This window comes from Branchiostoma lanceolatum, chromosome 10 (genome assembly GCF_035083965.1).
Source record: "Branchiostoma lanceolatum isolate klBraLanc5 chromosome 10, klBraLanc5.hap2, whole genome shotgun sequence".
NCBI classification, from domain to species: domain Eukaryota; kingdom Metazoa; phylum Chordata; class Leptocardii; order Amphioxiformes; family Branchiostomatidae; genus Branchiostoma; species Branchiostoma lanceolatum.
Window position 1 is genome coordinate 12,944,863 of NC_089731.1, and position 15,040 is coordinate 12,959,902.

The 15,040-nt window shown below is 38.7% G+C and overlaps 1 protein-coding gene and 1 long non-coding RNA gene across 3 annotated transcripts; both read left to right on the plus strand.

Annotated features, from left to right (window-relative positions):
• Nucleotides 1–6,441: 6,441 nt before the first annotated feature.
• LOC136443932 (uncharacterized) lies at nucleotides 6,442–10,472 on the plus strand. 2 transcript variants are annotated; one of them, XR_010757209.1, is made up of 6 exons: nucleotides 6,442–6,602; nucleotides 6,946–7,115; nucleotides 7,808–7,898; nucleotides 8,744–9,022; nucleotides 9,267–9,360; nucleotides 9,653–10,472. It is a non-coding gene; the product is annotated as an uncharacterized lncRNA (long non-coding RNA). The 2 variants fall into 2 exon arrangements; XR_010757208.1 differs by lacking the exon at nucleotides 6,442–6,602 and having other exon boundaries at nucleotides 6,648–7,115.
• Nucleotides 10,473–10,558: 86 nt separating this feature from the next.
• Nucleotides 10,559–14,985, plus strand: LOC136442971 (uncharacterized). The gene is made up of 5 exons (XM_066440016.1): nucleotides 10,559–10,574; nucleotides 10,674–10,883; nucleotides 11,269–11,330; nucleotides 11,598–11,745; nucleotides 12,063–14,985. Exons 1-5 carry the CDS (start codon nucleotides 10,559–10,561, stop codon nucleotides 12,359–12,361), a joined length of 735 nt encoding a protein of 244 aa, XP_066296113.1. The 3' UTR covers nucleotides 12,362–14,985.
• Nucleotides 14,986–15,040: the final 55 nt, after the last annotated feature.

A 15,040-nucleotide genomic window follows, 5' to 3' on the forward strand; every position in this document is an offset into this window, starting at 1 on the left:
TTGATTCCCATGTATTCCCATGTACTTGTTTGTCTGCAATTAGCCTTCGGGCATGAACTTGCAATAAAGTTATTATTGTTATTATTATAAAAAGAAGTGTTTGCCACCGAGGGACTTAAATGGATCACGAAACAAAAGATATCGATGAAAACAGGTAGTTTGCATCGACTCTATGGTGTGATTCGTGTCTGGTATATAGACGTATACAAAGTGTGGGCATTCAAACTTTGATTTTATTCAGACAGCCACCTGAATACGGCTCTGATGCAAGATTGTCAGATAGCGTTACAAATTGCCTACTACAGCGAAACAATCAGATTAGACAGGGGATGGAGAAACTAAGCCTCCACCAGGCACTCTACCATCAGAGGAGTGAGTCGGGCTACGTTTTTGACGAGTTTTTAGGCGTTTTTGTCGAGCTTTCTAGTTTGCCATGTGTTTTTTTTAATGTCACCAACCTCTGCCGGCAGTCGCAACGACCAATGCCTGATAAAAACGTTGCGACTGCCGTCAGAGGTGTGGGTTGGTGACGTAAAAAAAAACATGACAAACTAGAAAGCCCTACAAAATGCCTGAAACACGTCAAAAACCAACCGGACCCACTCCACTGCTTAGAGAATACCACCAGGCTTTCCTACGGGGGGTAAGGGATCATAAAACTCGGCAAAAAGGGAATAATTGGACAGGAGAGCCAGTCTACGGTAAGGCTACATTTCCCCTCCGCGTCCGGTCAACTCATTTGGCAGCCAAACTCCCCTGGCAAATTACTGTATTTCTTCCTATTAGTCAGTCTGCTAGAAACTAGAAGAAACGGACCAGGTCTTTATTTTTATGAAGAAAAATACGGTACGACGTGAATAGGTTTTAAAGTCAAATAAAGAAGCTAGTATTTCTTTGGCCATTGTTATCTAAACACTTTTTAATGTGGCATGAATTTATGGTTTCCCTTTACCTCAACCCTTGCTGTATAATTGCTGTAAATAGGATACTTTACGTTTGATCGAAACAGCATCGAATACTAAATGGCTGTCTTTTAAATAAAAGACACATTTCTTGAGATCCACAAATGGGCACTGCATGTCAGTTGTAAAGAATGAAAACAAAATTTGCAGAAGCGATGTTACTTCAGCTAAATCTGGCTTCGACATATCATTTCGATGCCCGAATGTCACGTATGAACTGTAACTATGTGGTTTACATTACTGAATACAGTATACATATGGTTCATGCCTGAATGACTTAATGTCCCGCGACAGCAAGTCCGGAGGGGATCTAGGCCGACGGTCTTCGGAGTGATATAAATTAAAAGCTGACTTTACGTGACCTGACGCGCATTGTGTGTTATAAAAGGTTTTCCTGTGAGTGACGTATGACCATGTTGCGTGAGGGTGACACCGACCAACGTACCGGCGTATAAAGCGGAGTCACGATGTCACTGTGGAGGTCACAACACAGCAAGCTCAGTCCCATTCAGAGACAATTCTATTGTTACTTACATACAGTGTAGCTATATAATTCGTTCTTTCGCTGGAGCCATTCAATATTGATGCGGGTATACGCTGTACGTGAGAGCTGTAGATTCATCATTATTGTTGTGCTTTCATTGTAGTTTACAACATGCACAACATATGTGCAGCATCATAATAAATTTGACGCTATATTGTTAACCGGACAGCGTGATCTAATCGTCATCGTAATTCTTTGCCCCAAATCTTTTGTTCTTCAATCGGTGTTCACAAATGCAATCTGACTCTTCTGAATATCTTTAAGCTTTGGTAACCTACAAGCAGATGTTGGGCGGATGATGTGAATTCGTGTTCTCTAAATGTTTCAGTCAATGAAATGGACACATAAAGAAGAAACCGTGCAGCTAGAAGTCGCGACAATCAATATACCATCTGCTTACTTACCAATCAGAGGGATGGGTCCGGCTGTTTTTGACGAGTTTTTTTTGCGTTTTTGTTGGGCTTTCTATTTTGTCCCGTTTTCTTTATGTCGCCAAGCTTGGAGAGAACCATCTGCTTGAATATTGTACGATCTTGAGATTTGTGTGTGATCAAATTTTCTAGAACCTCTCTGATTTCAAGGCCGCAGATATGGTTTCCCACTCTAAAACTGTGACCTCGCGTAATCGTGGTAACTGTATTTCACACCTGTACTCACAAACCTCACGGATCAGTGCACGCCATCCCAAACCGCGTACATTTCGAGTAAGGATTACTGTGGCTTCTCTATAAACACTGGCTAACGTTGGTTTATCCAAAGATGCAAACTGTATCGGATTAGTAGAAGATTATTTTGATAAGTGCTGGTTAAAGACAAACTTGAAGCTCGTTTTTACGGGAAAATCTCACTAGATGCTTATTCTAGGCGTATCAACTTACCGTGCAATAGAAACAAAATATTGCACTACCTATATCAATCAGATATCACTGATACTTTGTCCCTGTAGTATCATAGGAAAATGTTTATGATATATCATATGTGCCGATTTAAGAATTGCACAGCTATATCCTTTCAGCGTTGTTGATCTGTCATAAACATCCTGTCATAAAACACGAAGGAATCTTGAAGAAAGATAATCTAAGGTGTAGAAAGGTACAGGAAGCACACGCCATGTCATATTTGTGCCTCGTATCTACAAGGATCTGGTCAGGGTCACGGGGGTAAGTATACATGTACATTTACATGCGTGCGTAATGTAGCGGAAAACCACAAAAACAACCCACACGCTACCGTACACCTGTAATTATAACACCTACTGCATTACGGCGATTATGGTAGGAAATTGTTGGTCTTACCTTCAAGATTTACCTGCTTGGATCCTTTTACGTGTGCAGCTTTTTTAGGTACAGATCTTGAACATTTCTCCAATCCGTGTGTGTTCAGACTAGTCGTGTTGGTGGGTCTAGCTTGACAACCCCGCTCTTTAAACATTCAAACACAACGGGGGCACAAACACCAATTTGTAACGGAGTCCCCCCAGGTCGCTATTAACGGCGCTAACAATACCACCATTCGTACCTTTACACGGCGTGACACAATACAACGAAGAGGGCTACTCGAAAGGGTACACCCTGGTGGGAGAATACAGCGTATCTTCCGTGTAGCTTTTCAAAAGGTCTCGATTTCTAATCATGAATGATGTCCATTAGAACTCCGTCTAAACTCACAGCAACATTTGGTATCACGTCGTCTCTCCAGTTGATCCCGCAGTTAGATCCAAACCGCCAAACTATAGGTGAGAAGGAGAAAACAATCTTGTTTGTTTGCCACGCTGCGTCCAAGCTTTACAGGCCATAATGTGAGGAAACACACGCACGGCGCTCCAACCAATGAAACGTTTTGTAGGCCGTCCCGTTACCTTTCTGCCATTGTTCCCACCTGGCACGCTAAGGCTTGATTAATTGGGGGTGAATTAGAGATAGCGGGGCGAACCCTGATCCCAGCAGCAGTAGCGGACTATTGGGCAAGAACAGTGTTGTTTATTGGGCTATATAATGGCGCAAGTCATTAAAGTATGGTCATGTTATGGTTATGCCTTTAAGTACCAGAGTTATAAACCAAGGATTGATGTGTTCAAAAATTCGTATTTCCCGAGAACCATAGTAGAATGGAACTCGTTGCCATCAGATGCTGTAGGAACACCTTTACTAAATAGCGATTGCAGTCAGATGTGCAAATGTTAGGTGTGACAGGCCATACAGTGTAATATAACCAGCTGCTGCCGCGCCGCGTGCCTGCGAAGCTGGTGTGTTACGCCGAAGGGCGGTTATATTGGCTATACAGATACAGATACAGATGTTAACGTTAGTGAAAGAAACCAGGTTGGGAAGATCGTGTACAGGACAGTCAAGAAGGAAAGCAAACCTCATTTTCAATTAAAATGTCGCTCCTTTTTTCTCGATGATATCATAGATGTAGAATGTTATCTGATGTGTTGTAATGCTATTCCTTAAAGGTAACTATATGTCAAACTTGCTGTAAGCTTGCTTTCGTTCATGTAGAAGTAAATTACATGGATGCCTGCCCTTTTTTATTGACATATATGTTAATAGGATTTTGAAGTTCATGTTATAATACACTTTCAAACGTGAAAATTACATATACCTCATAAGAGCCTTACCTGCAGTACCAAACTTGACCGCCGCAACAAGATTTACAAAACGACCGTCAAATTACCAAGAATTGGTCTTTTCGAAAATGGGAAAATGAAGATGTATGTGTGTTTGTGGCAGTTTTGATGTTAAGTTCAACAACTCAGCCACTGCAAACAATAATACAGGTATCATAGACAAAAAGAAACATAATACTGTATCAGTTAAATCATACAAGCCGATTTTCATCGCTGCTACAGTCTATCTTAGAGTCTACAATGACATCTTCCGGGTGTTAGATCCAAATATCATGGCAAAAAATACATCTATTTCTGAGATTATCAATAATAATAATTTTTATTAGTATCAAAATGAAGGTTAAAGACTATACATATAATAATTTTTGAGAACACAACGGGAAAGAGTCGGAGCTGGCTTGCCCAGAAACGTGTCCCCCAGGGCGACTTCTCTTGGCGGGTAGAAGCGTCGACACGACGGAGCGATCACCTCTCTCGTCTTTTCAACGATCCAATCGATATTAGTACTGTTCTTTTCTATAGCTTTTGATAATGATATCAAATCCTTTTACTTTTAACTAGGCCATACCGACTAGTTTTATTTATGACATCTAGTTTCTATGCATGGAATACAATTGATATACGAAAGTGCACAAAAATGATGGCAAATTATAGTAGCGTACCCTACAGAAGCATTTTATTTCATTTTATTTCATTCAAATTGCAACGGCAATACAAGACCACCCAGGCAGCAGTGGCTGATTTTGGGCGTCAGAAACAGCACATACAATTACAATGTTGAAAACTACGCATATATACAGAAGCATTACATATCCATATGTTGAATTCGAGGGTACAATCGAAAAAAATAACAGTAAACAACAAATAAACGTTCACGGTTCTTTAACATTTTGACGTCCTCTTTCAAAATTAAAAGGGGTCATGCAGGGTCATTCGGAACATCAGCCGACTCACCCCAGCAGTCAGCTGTATACATGTAAAGGTCCGCCCATTTATATATATAATTACGCCGATCTTTTTCCTAAGATCTAAAAGCCGACTTGTTACTAATATACTACCAAACAGTCAAGTTAATGCCTCACTGGCTTTCACGTTAGAGTTTTTACAAACGGTTCAAATATTTCGGTCGCATTTTTTTACCGCTCAGCCGCGGATACATATTGTGTTGTGCGGTCTCAAGGGTAATGTGGATGCTGATTGGCTTTCTTGATAAACTTACGGTTAATACTATCGATTTACCGCATATCAGACACTGTTGTATGCTGATTGGTCGATGTACAATTTATTGACCAATCAATGTGACTCTGCTCCCCTCTGCCGACTCACCCCAGCAGTCAGCTGTAAAGGTCCGCCCATTTATACGCCGACTGGTCAAACTTCATAATCTTATTCGTATTATCTAAAAGCCGACTTATTACACTACCGTACGGTAAGATTAATAGTGCTTTCACATTAAAGTTTTTACAAACGGTTCAAAGATTTTGGTCGTACTATTCTTTTTACCGCTCAGTCGCGGATGCATGCTGTGTTGTGCGGTCTCAAGGGTAATGTGGATGCTGACTGGTTTTCTCCATAAACGTACGGATAATACTATCAATATTACCGCACATCAAAACACTGTTGCATGCTGATTGGTCATTGTAGAATTTATTGACCAATCAATATGCACTTATAATGAAGCTCTAGTCAACCTGCGGCATTTAGTTTATTGACTGCTAGAGGTCGCTCTTAAATATCTAATGTAAAATTGTATTGCTAACATTTACTTATGTGCCGTTCTTTCGTCATCCGCATAGTGGCGCCCTTGACACGCAGAGAGAAAGGCGTCGATTGCCCCGATTGCAGCCAATCTGTTGTTTTCTATTGTTGAGCGGAGAGAAGTAGGGAAACTATGAAATAAAGGTAACTTTGATAGCATAAAGTAGCTTCAGTCTATGGCTCCTAATCTTACTACATGCCTAAGGAAATGTCTGGCGGGACCATCAGTATTCTGGGGGGAAGATCTTATCTTGGATGGATGTAAAAATGATTTAACGCACAGAACACGTGTATCTGTTATCAGTGTTCGTCCACCAGGCCTGCAGAAGGTCTCGTTACAGAAGTTATTTTCCAAGGACATTCAACTCTTCTATTCATTCACAAGTCATTCTGATGGATGCGAGACCCAGGTTTACACCACCTGGGTACTCAGTCGTTTACACCGGATATAACGTAACGTTACCTGTAATGCCCACAGGATCTTGGGATAGGGGATTCCCCGGCGAATGTTCCGTGCCCCCTTTATTAAATAGTCCAGGTAACGTTAGATTTTGTGACGCAGTACGAAATTCAGAGAGTGTAGTTTTGTGCAGCTGGAGGCCCTTTAACTCTGCAAATTTTCAGCTAATCAACTCTTGTGACTCACGTGGCTACAACAATCCTCCAGATGAACTTCAATTACTTCTTCGTCGTCTTGACACTCGTGTTGGTAAGGAAGCTAGTTAGCCTAGGAGCAGTATTTTATTTAGTGTGGCAAAAATCCGCTATCACTGCTGTGCATACAACGGTAATTACTTCTGGTTGTGATTGCAACCATTGAGCAGTGCTGTACCGTGAAATAGCAAAGGATCAAATATTTTTCTATTGTTGTGTTTGATTCACAGTATTGAGCCAAAAAGACACATGGATATAGATAGTTCAGTCGACAGGTGTTTGTCCGAGTAAGTTGATTCTATTCTGTGCAGTGCACTACGTTTCACATATATATACAGTACGGTCTATTCACAGTTTGAACATGCATATGACGCTTTTTCTGTACTAATAAATCCTAGGCTGTTCCAGAAAAACAAAAGATGGGAGGGCGAACAGACACAAAATTACAACAATATATTATGGAGGTCCGATTACCACACAAGTTATTTCGGCCATCTTGCCCTCGCATCTTTTGTAATGGCAGAACCGTTGCCTTTATTTCACGTCAGCAACTGGAATGTAGCTTAAGGTAAAACCTTTTTGACATCACAATTTTGGTGTTGTGCCGTGGTACGTGTTGTGGTGTTCTATGATGCACGGTTGAATATTGTTGTCGCTCACAGTGTGGTGAAGGTGCTTTATTCATAATGACCTGACTGATTGATTGATTGATTTATGATAATGCGATGCTTTGATCTAATAAAATGGACTTTTGCATCTGTTTCAAATCTTCATTAGCATTTCTAGGCAACTCCTGTGAATTGCCAGTACAACTATCGAACCTTTATCCCATGTCTGTCTTGTGCATATGATGGTTTAGGCAGCTTTCGTGTGATGAAGAACAAAAAGTCTGAACATTTTAATCAGACTTGCTTACCTGTAGTTGAATACTACATGACATTGTATTATTATTAGCCACTCTTTTAAAGGTGATTATCTTGTTGTCGCTCACAGTGTGGTGAAGGTGCTTTACTCATAATGACCTGATTGAATAATCAATGCTAATACAATGGTTTAATGTCATAAAATGTCTCTAAAGGTGATTGTCTCCTGATAGAACGTTAATGACCTTGAATCCAATACAAGGAACCAAGTTGTTCAACTTAAGATTGTGCACAGATATAGGGAATGATATTTGCACACTGATGAAAATATTGGACATTTTAGTTTTGTAATGGCATGTACAAACAAATAATGAAATATCTGTCTTTAAAATTTTAGTGCCCCTTTGCTGCTGCACTACAAAGGCAGACCTGTGTAAGAGAAGTTCAGTATCATTACAATGGACGGTGCTGTAACCTCTGCCCACCAGGTAAGGACCATTGTCAATATTTCTATGGTCTTATCTTTGTCTAGTTTCACTGATATACAGTAGAAAATGTAGAATTTAGGAACTTCTGACTATCACTCTGACAATCAACCAGGCTTGTCTACATTTGTGCTTTAATTTTTCAATTGTGCAACCACATAAGTGTGGTTGCACAGGTTCATAACAAATTTCTTTGATGAAGTTATGCTTTAATATATGTATAAGTTCATATTTGACATTGTAACGTTGCATATACTACAATCATAACAACCTTTTCAGTATATAAAACTACTGTGCATTTTGATCGTGTATTCATCGCACACATGGAAATGAATATTCATATAAGCCCTGCCTGTAAATATAGACAGCTTACAAAAAGTGCAAAAATACACAGATAAGGCAATTTTTTGAAGTCTTGATATGTATTGAAGTTCACTAGCTAAAGAATCTAAACTACAACTAATAGTTTTCATATCACATGAGTTGAGACGTTTCTTTGGTACATGGGTATTGAAGCATGACATAAGCAACAGTTAGATATGAAAATTAAGTTCCATATTATCATGACACAGCATATGGCAATTCCCCAGAATGACACTTATTCAAAATTTGTCCAAAAATGCCATGATACATGTATGCCAAGTAATGTATGCTACATTGTACTAATAGAATGCTGATTTTGTACATGTAGTCTTTGATAAAAAGCACATTTCAAAACATTTTCCGTAGGTGTACACATTGTCAATGAATGCTAGGATTAATTGGCCTTATTCAGTTCAAATGAACTTACAAATGATTTTAACAAAATTCAATACAAAACACAGTGTACTTTATAATGCCCTGCACAGGTTCCTATAAAGTCAAGGATTGCACCTCCAACAATCATCGACCAGAGTGTGCAAAATGTGAATATGGCTATTATTTGGAGCATCCAAATCATGCGCCACGTTGCCGACGTTGTAGAAGTTGCTCTGCCAGGGCCCACAAGGAGGCGAAGACTTCCTGCCGCAACAACCAGAACAGAGTGTGCCAGTGCAAGAAGGGGTACTACATTCCGCTGGGGTGGGTCTTGGATGTCTGCCTGAAACACATGAACTGTCCACCTGGGGAAGGAGTAGATAGAAGGGGTAAGTGTAAAGGCAGCTGCATAATTAATGCAATTTTACCTCTTTCTTGTACATTGTACACTGAATGTTAGAAAAAATATGCTGTAACAGAAAAATCTATTGAAGTCGAAAACACAAACCTAACAATCTAACATGTGTTCTATACGGGGAAAGAAACATGTTGAGTAGGCATGAGTGAATAAATGTACATGACTATGCATATAGTGTAAAAGAATGGGAGTTTTAAAGTTTTCTTTCATAACAGGCACACGACAATCAAACACAGTGTGCAGGCCATGTGCACATGGGACGTTCTCAAACAGAGGGTCTTCAAGGCAGAAGTGCAGGCCATGGACTGAGTATGTATTGTATTGTTTCCAAATTTCACTGTCATGATAATCTTGTCTTGTCAACTGAGTCCATGTCTCTTTACATGTTAATTATAGTTTAGATCTAACATTCTAAATATTTCTAGTTAAAAACCTTTAAGTTAGTACACTGATGATGACATATATACTTGAAAATAAGCTGGGTTATTTACAATGTGTGTTGCTCATCATCATCAAACTGTTCAACAATTCATGTATGATTTAGATTGATTAATAGTTACTGTAGTTTTCTTGTCTTTATGTTACTGCTGTCTTTTTTCAGCTGTGCACTACTAGGTAGGGAAGAATTGGAACCTGGAACATCAAAACGTGATGCTGTATGTGGGCCAAAGCTGGCAACCACCACCAAAAGTGTCCCGCCACTGAGGTCAAAACCACAGCAATCATATTGGGTGTTCTCACCCAAGTCAATGTCTGCCACTTCCTCAAGGTCATCTATGCAACAAACACCAGATTCCCCACCCTTATCCAAGCCCATCGATGCATTAACAACTGTCACACCGTCAAAACCACAGTCGACATCAGATCCCATGTCTTCAACAGCATCAAGCACTCAATCAGTGTCAAAAATGCCTTCAAGTTCAGCACAGCCAGTCACACCAAACATTAAGACCCTCCTTACTAAAGCTAAAACAATCCCATCTCCATCTTCTGACGAAGGCATATTGAGATATAACAGCTCCACACACACCCTGGGATCAACAACAACACCAACAAAAACGGCTTCTGCACATGGGCAGGCTGACCAAAAGTCTATGACCTCTACGACAAATGTGTCATACTTCATCCCATTCATTGTAAAGGCAAAGCCTGAAATCACACCTGCTTCATACATGCATACCACGACAGGTAAGACATCAATGGCAGAACCATGAAATATCTACTTGATTCTAATTTCTTCATAGGTGCATTTTCAATAGAGATACAGCAAACGTCATGTACTTGTGTCCCTTGAACCACATGTACATGTGCATACACCACAAGTGTATGCCACCATCATCACACCACAATAACTAGGAGGGATAGACAGCATTCAAATTTGATGTGTTATCTCTCGCTAGGCTGAAAGAAGATTAATGTCAGTCATAATAACAGAATTAGTATTCTTTCACAAAGTATCAATTGGTTTCCCATGTTAATATGGTATTGACTTACAAATTTACCATACATGAATTTTATATTGAGCCTTTTTTGCTTCTTAGTATTGATACCAGCAAGAGTCAGACAATTCTACTTGATGATTTAATCATTGCCTTAATCTTGTTTGTTTTGATTTTATCCAGGAACGTTAACAGAACGCAAAGAGGGAACAACTCTTTTACATCAACCTGATGCAAGAGACAATAAAGAACATCATGGCAGTGCACAATCATTACAAATTGTGCTGTTTGTGATAACTGTGATCCTTTCATGCGTGCTAGTGGTGGTTGTCATTCTTGCTGCAATTTTCTGTCCTGAGAGGTGCCACAAGGAAAATTCCCAACCTATAAAAGGTGAGAAAAGTGTTCTGTCAAAGTAACAACTGAGCTAGAATTTACAATTTGAGACTACAAGGTAACTTTCAGTTGAGCTGCATTGGAAAATAGCAAACCCCAATAGCAGATGGCACAGGTGGCTGATAGAAGTTATACAATTCATACAGATGTCTTTACATCTACCAACTGATAATGTGAAGACATTTGCAGTGAAGCCTTGGTTATATCATTATCAGTCAGACCACATTGAATGTCTTATCTGCAGTTTTCTAAGCCTAAAGGAAAAGAGCAGCAGCAAATAACTGATTGTTCAATTAGATGAACATTGCCTTTTTCTATTGATCTCTACATGTAGATTTTGTGCTCAATCAGTAAAAAATAATAAAGGCATTTCACTTTTTAGATGTTCCTGCCGTGCACTGCAACAACAGAAATGAAGTTGTTACCATTGGTGCACCTTCACAGGTAATCTGACTGTAAATTGTGTTGTGCTATGCCAGATGGCTGTTAGATCAGTTGAGTTTAAAAACTGTGAGAAAGTGAGAGCATATTATATAGTTATGGATAATGTAATCTAATTTACATCAATATGTGACAGTAGCATCTATACAACAACATTGAAATCCATGTGCACCTGGCTAGAAAATTATATGTTAAAAGTGATCTTTGGAAGCGAAGAAACAGCCATCATCATCATCATTGTATATATATAATTTGTATACTGTGTTTCAGGGGGCAGATGGAGTGGGGGACAGTGGTACATCAGACAACAACAGTGATGCAGTTCATTCTGGGCAAGTCTATGAAGCAGCAAACCTGATCACAAATGAGGATGACCACTCTCCACAGATATCTGCAGCTTTGGAAGAACGGCCTCAAGGTATCATCCTTTTTTTCAAGACAGTGATGCTGTCTTAACTACAAGTAAAACAAAAGTATTCTTAGAATGATCATCTTTATCTCATTCATTTGATGTGGAAGGCATTAGATTTGTACTTTTATCATTTTGTTAAATATAAATTTGAATCATTTTGTCATATTGTGTAAGTTGACATTGTAAAAGGTACAGTAGCTACCTTATCCTTTGTTGAGGAGGAGGCAATGATAGCAGTGGACATCATTTATGTTAAAATGTGGTTAAATTGCAGTAACCATGATAAAGAAACATGACTTTAAAATAAAAACACTGTTCTTCAGAAGCATCCATGCCCAGTGAAGTTCCAGACATCCCCATCACAGAAGCAGACCTCGTCAAACTTGCAAAGACAATCGGACCAGACTGGGAGGCTGCTGGTATACAGGTTCTGGGCATTACAAGTGCAGACCTGGACACTTTTAGAGCCAACAACCCAAGGAACAGAAACATGCAGATCTTTGACATGCTAAACTTGTGGAAACGAAATCAACGAAAAAGAGCTGTGACCCTGCGGACACTTTGTGAACTATTGACACAGGCTGAAGTAGAGTACAGAGTACAACTTACACAGGGAGAGTAGAAGCTTTAGATTCCAAAGAAAGCTGCTACATGTAATTAGCCACAGGAGTCAAGATTTAAAAGTTATGTCAATGGATGATATTAAAATCTGTATGAGGCAAGACATTACGATCAGTCAACTTGCATTCAAACCAGCTGAATTTACAGCATATTTTTCTATGTCATTTGTAGACTACTACCTTCTTCCGACTTTGAACTCATCCATGCAATTGTAAATGGTAACGGAAATGTCATAGCATATGTATTTATCAATCCTACATGTAACAATAAGATGCCAACATAAAAAAAGATTTATAATAAGTATATGTTGTTTGTATGTAAATGTGTATGATGTTGCAGTTTTTCGGAAGCCACCACTAACTATAATTAATATTGCTGGCAGCTTACATGTATCATGAATTTTTTGTTTCAACAATGTCTCTCGATAACTTGAATGTCTTATAATATTATCTATCAAAACCAGTATGAAGCATGATACACCTAACAGTAACCTTTGAAAAATATACACCTTTATTGATCATGTAAGCAATTTTGTGTATTCTGATTTCAACAGATTTGACCAGTCTTTGATGCAAAATAGTAAAAGCTAATTGTGCAAATCTAGCATTTTGTATGTTGCAATGAGCCACATGAACAATGTTTCAAATATATTTTATTTGTATATAATGCAATACACATTCTGTGTCACTGAATATTAGAACCTTGCTATTAATATTAGTATCTTCTGAAAATCAGCAACACAGTCAAGACACAATGTAGAGAGCATTGATTAAGGCATTGGCCAAATGCTCAGTCTTTTTTTTAAACTACAAGAAGACTCTTCTCAAAAGCTATGATGAAAAAAATGGCCAGATACACAATGTAATTACAAGTCATCTTAAAATGTAATGATGTAGTTCAGGTTGATAACTCAGCCTCACAGATTCAGAAGTCTTTGAGCAAGCAAATAAGTCCAAGTTATTTAAGTGTGACTAATTCTAATATGAACATGTTTGTGCAAATGAGATAAGTTACAATGTTTATACTGTATACTGTAATAAGTTTTATGTTTCAGGAGTGTTGATAATGCAGTATGGTATGTACAGATGTATCATGTATAGAGGTAGAACTGTATTCTTGTGGATCGAATTCTGGACAACATTTGTATGACAACACAATAATCCAAAATGTATATAAAACCCCTTGTCATTTATTGGGATGGCATATGTCCATAAATACTGTGTATATTAAGGAACGTGCCTTGGGTGTACAGATACAGGTACAGTATGTTGAATATTCAACTTGCAACTGTTATAAGAGGAATTTGAAAAATCTTAGTAAAAAAACTTAATCAAGTAGGTATAGGATATGAAACATGGTACTAGTACTAGTGCCTTCAATTTTGTTGAATTATCTTCATGGACGAGTTGCATATTATGTGCTGCTTTAAGTTTATCATGCTTGCACCCTGGAGATAGGGGCCATGTTACCTTTATGAGTCATTTCGAAAATGTTAGAAGCTACTTGGTCAAGTCTTTTTCTCCTAGAATATGTATACATTATATATAGTCTCCAAGAAAATAAGTTGATAGTCTACTACTAGTAACGTAACATGACCAGTTTACGTCCGATTTATTCAAAACGTTATTTATCCTAAAACCGCGCGGACAGAGCCAAATGTTTAACCCATGGGTAGAAATATCAGCTCTTCTGACAAGAAAATGCAAGGTCTGTAAGTTTTTCTCCGCCTGTTTAACGCCGTGCGAGCATGTATTTATACTGGGGTATACATTTGTATGGTGTAGAATTGTGCTAGGCTTACCCTTTATCGTCCACCTCATGATCAGTATTTTCCCTTCTAGTGCTAAGCTAAGCCTTGAAGAACATAGACCGGAAAAAAACGCACAGTAACTGTCGAAAGTAGTCTACAGACAAATGACAGTAAAGTCACTATGTTTGTCCCTCCGCTTGCCTGACGCGATGGAACAAAACAATTTTTGTATTGTGAATTTCCCCGAAATCGGCAGCACGTGGCGTTCACGTGATAAACGCATGGCAATGATGTTATGCCGTACAAAAATGTATCATCTGAGCGGGGGTCGCTAGGTTGTATCAAACCTTCCTAAAACTGGCAAGAGTTTCACACCTCGAATCACCATGGATAGTCTGCATATCAAAGAAAGGTTTAACGTCAGCTACTTTTAAAAGAAACTAGCTATCGTGTAAGTTAGAAAAACATGAAGGAATACGCGGTGTCGAATTACATATGAAATGCGTCATGCATGACGCTTCCGTGCAACTTGTTGTTACTGGTTCAGGAGTTTATTCTGTTATGTCGCTGGATGTAAACCCTTTTAAATGTTTTGTATAAAAGAGATAGATGGCTGAGGATCATATATATATACTTATGACGTTCTTTGTTTCTCATGAGAACAGGCTTTGGCATAATACACCGTGACATGTGGACATGACCCAAACCGGACGTAAACTACTCCTGCACGTAATTAGGTTATGTTACGTTAGTCATTTAGATTTAGACAATACCATTCCATATACCGATTGCCTTTATTACTTTCTTGTACACTGTGAGATGTGGAAATAAAGTGTTTGAATGAAGTTCATGTTTTTCATGGAACTTAAAACATGTCTTATGCTCAGTGAGTCTTATTTATAACATTGGACATCTTTCAGATGAATTTCA